Raw genomic sequence first — 5,000 nt, 5'->3', positions numbered from 1 at the left:
CAGTGTTGAGAGATTTATGATGTGTAAAAACTCTAGAAGCCGAGAAGAGCAGAGTTCTTATGCACTGTCCATAATCCATATGATCATCATCAGACACACATGCAGGCGTCCCACATGATCAAACCCACGCCAGAGCATGGCATTATGGGCCATAAACTCATGCTGCCAATATCTCCTTCAGGTTATGCATATGTGCTGCAGTGGAGATGTTAAGATGTGTTACACCTGAGAGGGGTCAAAGGTCAAGTGTGTGTTCAAATCATCTTTCTCATATCCTAGTTTAACATCTAGAGTGAACTGTATAACACTGATGAAAACACTTTTTTCTACATAATATGATACAAATGTAAATAGTAAATGAATGTCTTTGTGTCCAGTGTCCTTGTTAGACATGTTAAATGTGTTACTATAGTAATAACAGTAAATTATGCATTATTACGTGTAACTAAACCCAACCCTAACCCCAGAATAAGCGCATTTAGTTAGTTAATATTACTCAGAGCTTAAATGTATAATTACACTGCAGCAAGAACAGCTTAATCATAAAGTGTAACTAGTAGTAAATACTTAAAAAAAAAAAAAAAAATACTATCATAATTTTTGTTTTGGTGCAGAAATGACACACTTCTCCTTTAAGAAATCCTCATTGAGAGGAATCTTGATCAGAGTTAGAGTGAGAGAGTTAAAGGATGATGAAGATGAAGATGAAGATGAGCTTTATTCAGTCACTCACGGGCTGTTTGCAGTTGGGTCGAGGAGGGACGGGAAACACGGTCTATAGGAGATAAACACACACTGAGCAACAGCTTTACACACAGTCTGTGTGAGACAGAAGCACACACACACACACACACACTTACTCCTCTGGGAAGCACAGACACACACACACACACACACACACAAACAGGCGCACACATCTTTGTGGGGACTCTCCATAGGCGTAATGGTTTTTATACTGTACAAACTGTATATCCTGTCCCCTTACACTAACCCTACCCCTAAACCTACCCATCACACACACACACACACACACACACACACACAACTTTCTGCATTTTTACATTTTCAAAAAACATTAGTTAGTATGATTTATACGCTGTTTTCCTCATGGGGACCGCTGGCTGGTCCCCACAATGTAGGTGATTTCAGGTTTTACTATACTTGTGGGGTCATTTGGTCCCCACAATGTAATATAAACATGAACACTTACTCCTCTGGGACAGTTGAACGCTCCTGGACGGCCTGGAGGACCCGGAGGACCCTTTGGGAACACGAGAGGAATCATTACAGAATCACGACAGGCATTGTGAATCATCAGGAATTAAAGACTTTGCAACAATCTTCAGCAAGTTCTGTGAGACTGCACGGTCTTATTTGGTGTTGTCTGTCCGAATCACTCTCTATATATCAATATATGGAGAGTGCTTCTGAGGAGACGGGCCGTGCCATCGGCCGCTCAGCATTAGTGGCTACGGAGAGACACCTGTGGCTGAACCTGTCGGGCATTGGGCAGAAGGACAGGGCCTTCCTCCTCGATGCCCCGCTCTCGCTTTCTGGCCTCCGGCGACGCAGTCAATACTGTTGTGGAGAGGTTTTAGGGGGCGAAGCGACAGTCAGCTGCATTCAAACCGCTAATCCCCCGCTGTGGTTCCAGATCTCGTGGGTCTCGGAAGGGGGCATCGGGGGGCAGGGGGCATCAGGGGGCATCGGGGGGCAGGGGGCATCAGGGGGCATCAGGGGGCAGGGGGTATCAGGGGCATCGGGGGCAGGGGGCATCGGGGGGTATCAGGGGCATCGGGGGCAGGGGGCATCAGGGGGCAGGGGTATCAGGGGGCAGGGGGGGCAGGGGGCATCAGGGGCCATCAGGGGGCAGGGGTATCAGGGGGCAGGGGGTATCAGGGGGCAGGGGGTATCAGGGGCATCGGGGGCAGGGGGCAGGGGGTATCAGGGGGCAGGGGGTATCAGGGGGCAGGGGGTATCAGGGGGCAGGGGGTATCAGGGGGCATCAGGGGGCAGGGGGTATCAGGGGGCAGGGGGTATCAGGGGGCAGGGGGTATCAGGGGCAGGGGGTATCAGGGGGCAGGGGGGGGCAGGGGGTATCAGGGGGCAGGGGGTATCAGGGGGCAGGGGGTATCAGGGGGCAGGGGGTATCAGGGGGCAGGGGGTATCAGGGGCAGGGGGTATCAGGGGGCAGGGGGTATCAGGGGGCAGGGGGTATCAGGGGGCAGGGGGTATCAGGGGGCATCAGGGGGCAGGGGGCATCAGGGGCAGGGGGCATCGGGGGGCAGGGGGTATCAGGGAGCATCAGGGGGCAGGGGGCATTCGGGTCTCAGGGGGCATCAGGGGGCAGGGGGTATCAGGGGGCATCAGGGGGCAGGGGGTATCAGGGGGCAGGGGGTATCAGGGGGCAGGGGGTATCAGGGGGCATCAGGGGGCAGGGGGCATCAGGGGCAGGGGGTATCAGGGGGCATCAGGGGGCAGGGGGTATCAGGGGGCAGGGGGTATCAGGGGGCATCAGGGGGCAGGGGGCATCAGGGGCAGGGGGCATCGGGGGGCAGGGGGTATCAGGGAGCAGGGGGCATCGGGTATCAGGGGGCATCAGGGGGCAGGGGGTATCAGGGGGCATCAGGGGGCAGGGGGTATCAGGGGGCAGGGGGTATCAGGGGGCATCAGGGGGCATCGGGGGGCAGGGGGCATCGGGGGGCAGGGGGTATCGGGGGCATCGGGGGGCAGGGGGCATCAGGGGCAGGGGGTATCAGGGGGCATCGGGGGGCAGGGGGCATCAGGGGCAGGGGGCATCGGGGGGCAGGGGGTATCAGGGGCAGGGGCAGGGGGCATCGGGGGGCAGGGGGCATCAGGGGGCAGGGGGTATCAGGGGGCATCGGGGGGCATCAGGGGCAGGGGGCATCGGGGGGCAGGGGGTATCAGGGGGCATCGAGGGGCAGGGGGCATCAGGGGCAGGGGGCATCGGGGGGCAGGGGGTATCAGGGGGCAGGGGGTATCAGGGGGCAGGGGGTATCAGGGAGCATCAGGGGGCAGGGGGCATCGGGGGGCAGGGGGCATCAGGGGGCAGGGGGTATCAGGGGGCATCAGGGGGCATCGGGGGGCAGGGGGTATCAGGGAGCATCAGGGGGCAGGGGGCATCGGGGGGCAGGGGGCATCAGGGGGCAGGGGGTATCAGGGAGCATCAGGGGGCAGGGGGCATCGGGGGGCAGGGGGCATCAGGGGGCAGGGGGTATCAGGGGGCAGGGAGCATCAGGGGGTATCAGGGGGCAGGGGGCATCAGGGGCAGGGAGCATCGGGGGGAGGGGGCATCAGGGGGAGGGGGCATCGGGGGAATCGGGGGGCATCAGGGGGCATCAGGGGCAGGGAGCATCGGGGGGAGGGGCATCAGGGGGAGGGGGCATCGGGGGAATCGGGGGGCATCAGGGGGCAACAGGGGGCAGGGGGCATCAGGGGCAGGGAGCATCGGGGGGAGGGGGCATCAGGGAAGGGGGCATCGGGGGCAGGGGGCATCAGGGGGCAGAGGGCAGGGGGCATCAGGGGAAGGGGGCATCGGGGACAGGGGGCATCGGGGGGCAGGGGGCATCAGAAGGCAGGGGGCATCGGGGGGCAGGGGGCATCAGAAGGCAGGGGGCATCGGGGGCAGGGGCCATCGGGGGGCAGGGGGCATCAGGGGCAGGGAGCATCAGGGGGCAGTGCCACGAGGCAGCCGCCAGCTCCTCGCACCTGCAGCTGCAGAGGGAGAGTGTTGCCTCTCGTACCCTACTCTCAGTCGAAGTCCTCCAAACCGAGGACAGATCTGAGGACGGTCATTCAGGCGAGGAAGGCTATGGTGAAGAGCCTCTGAGGGAAAATCCTCTCCGGGTCAAAATGACCCGAACACAACATGAGGGAAAGCCCGGAGAACAGACTCTGGTTCTGAGCGACTGAAGACGCTTCATGTCTGTGTTGCTGTGATGTAAAGCTTGCGCAGCTGCCCTGAACGATTAATAACTTTTATTTCTTAGATAAAAACACGAACTTCTGGCTTGTAGAGTACGGCGAAGCCCTTTATAAATGCTGGATGCTTTAAAGAATGTCAAGGGCAGCAATCTGGACCTCATTCAGCTTTGAGTAAAGACATGAAATGCTGTGAGTAAAAGAGCTCAATAGTACGTCTTGATGACTGTATCTGATCAAAGATGATTTCCAGAGCACTTCAGGTCAAACACACGGCACATGATGTACTCACAGGTAAACCGACGGACTCTCCTTTCTCTCCCTTCCGCCCGCTGACCCCTGGACGACCCTGAGGACACACACAACACCCGTCCATCAGTCCAGCTCACAGAAATTAATTCCTTTATTCATCGCAAGATTCAGCTTTGATCAGGAATAAATTACACTTTACTATATATTCAAAACAGCTGATGTACATTGGAATAATATTTCACTGTTTTTATTGTATTTCTGATATAAATGCAGCTTTAGTGAGCAGAAGAGACTCTTTCAGACGCATTAACATCTCACTGACCCCAAACGCTCCTGCTCTTCTTAAGAACGATATAATGTTAATGTTAATGACAGTTATGGTATATTGTTGTTTATTGAGTTTTTCAGGTAACTTACCTTGATTATTACGCAGGAATGAGAGTATAGTTCCTAGCCATATCAGCCTAGAAAATCGCAACTTTACATTTTCCGTCGGTCTTAGTGCACGATGTAACTACAGAAGAGTCAAGTTTTAAATAGGAAAAATGTTGAAACTCTTTGGTGATTTTTGTTTGAGAACTGCTAATGGTCTTGTCCACTTCAATGATGTATGCTAAGCTATGCTAAAAGTGGTACCGTCAGAACCGGAGATCGGCTGAATGGATTCAAAAACGGTAAAACTCAACAGTTTAACTCTGAGGGAGTTGTAAAATGAGCCTATTTCCAAAAAAAGTGGAGTATCCCTTTAATGTTAATGACAGTTATGGTATATTGTTGTTTATTGAGTTTTTCAGGTAACTTACCGG

The 5,000-nt window shown here is 55.2% G+C and overlaps 1 protein-coding gene across 1 annotated transcript in view; it reads right to left on the bottom strand.

Annotated features, from left to right (window-relative positions):
• Positions 1 to 5,000, bottom strand: part of col15a1a (collagen, type XV, alpha 1a) — a 141,256-nt gene that overhangs the window by 28,195 nt on the left and 108,061 nt on the right. The window contains exons 27-30 of the mRNA XM_056269658.1: positions 4,998 to 5,000; positions 4,235 to 4,291; positions 1,211 to 1,261; positions 734 to 775 (exon numbers count right to left, since the gene is read on the bottom strand). The exon at positions 4,998 to 5,000 is cut by the window's right edge and continues 51 nt beyond it. Of these exons, the coding sequence (XP_056125633.1) occupies positions 734 to 775; positions 1,211 to 1,261; positions 4,235 to 4,291; positions 4,998 to 5,000 (153 nt within the window). The remainder of the gene's footprint in view (positions 1 to 733; positions 776 to 1,210; positions 1,262 to 4,234; positions 4,292 to 4,997) is intronic.

The sequence above is a fragment of the Rhinichthys klamathensis genome, unplaced genomic scaffold, assembly GCF_029890125.1.
Source record: "Rhinichthys klamathensis goyatoka isolate OS25496 unplaced genomic scaffold, OSU_Roscu_1.1 h1tg000287l_1, whole genome shotgun sequence".
Lineage (NCBI taxonomy): Eukaryota > Metazoa > Chordata > Actinopteri > Cypriniformes > Leuciscidae > Rhinichthys > Rhinichthys klamathensis.
Note: the sequence above shows the minus strand (reverse complement) of the source record. Positions and strands in the feature narration are given on the sequence as shown.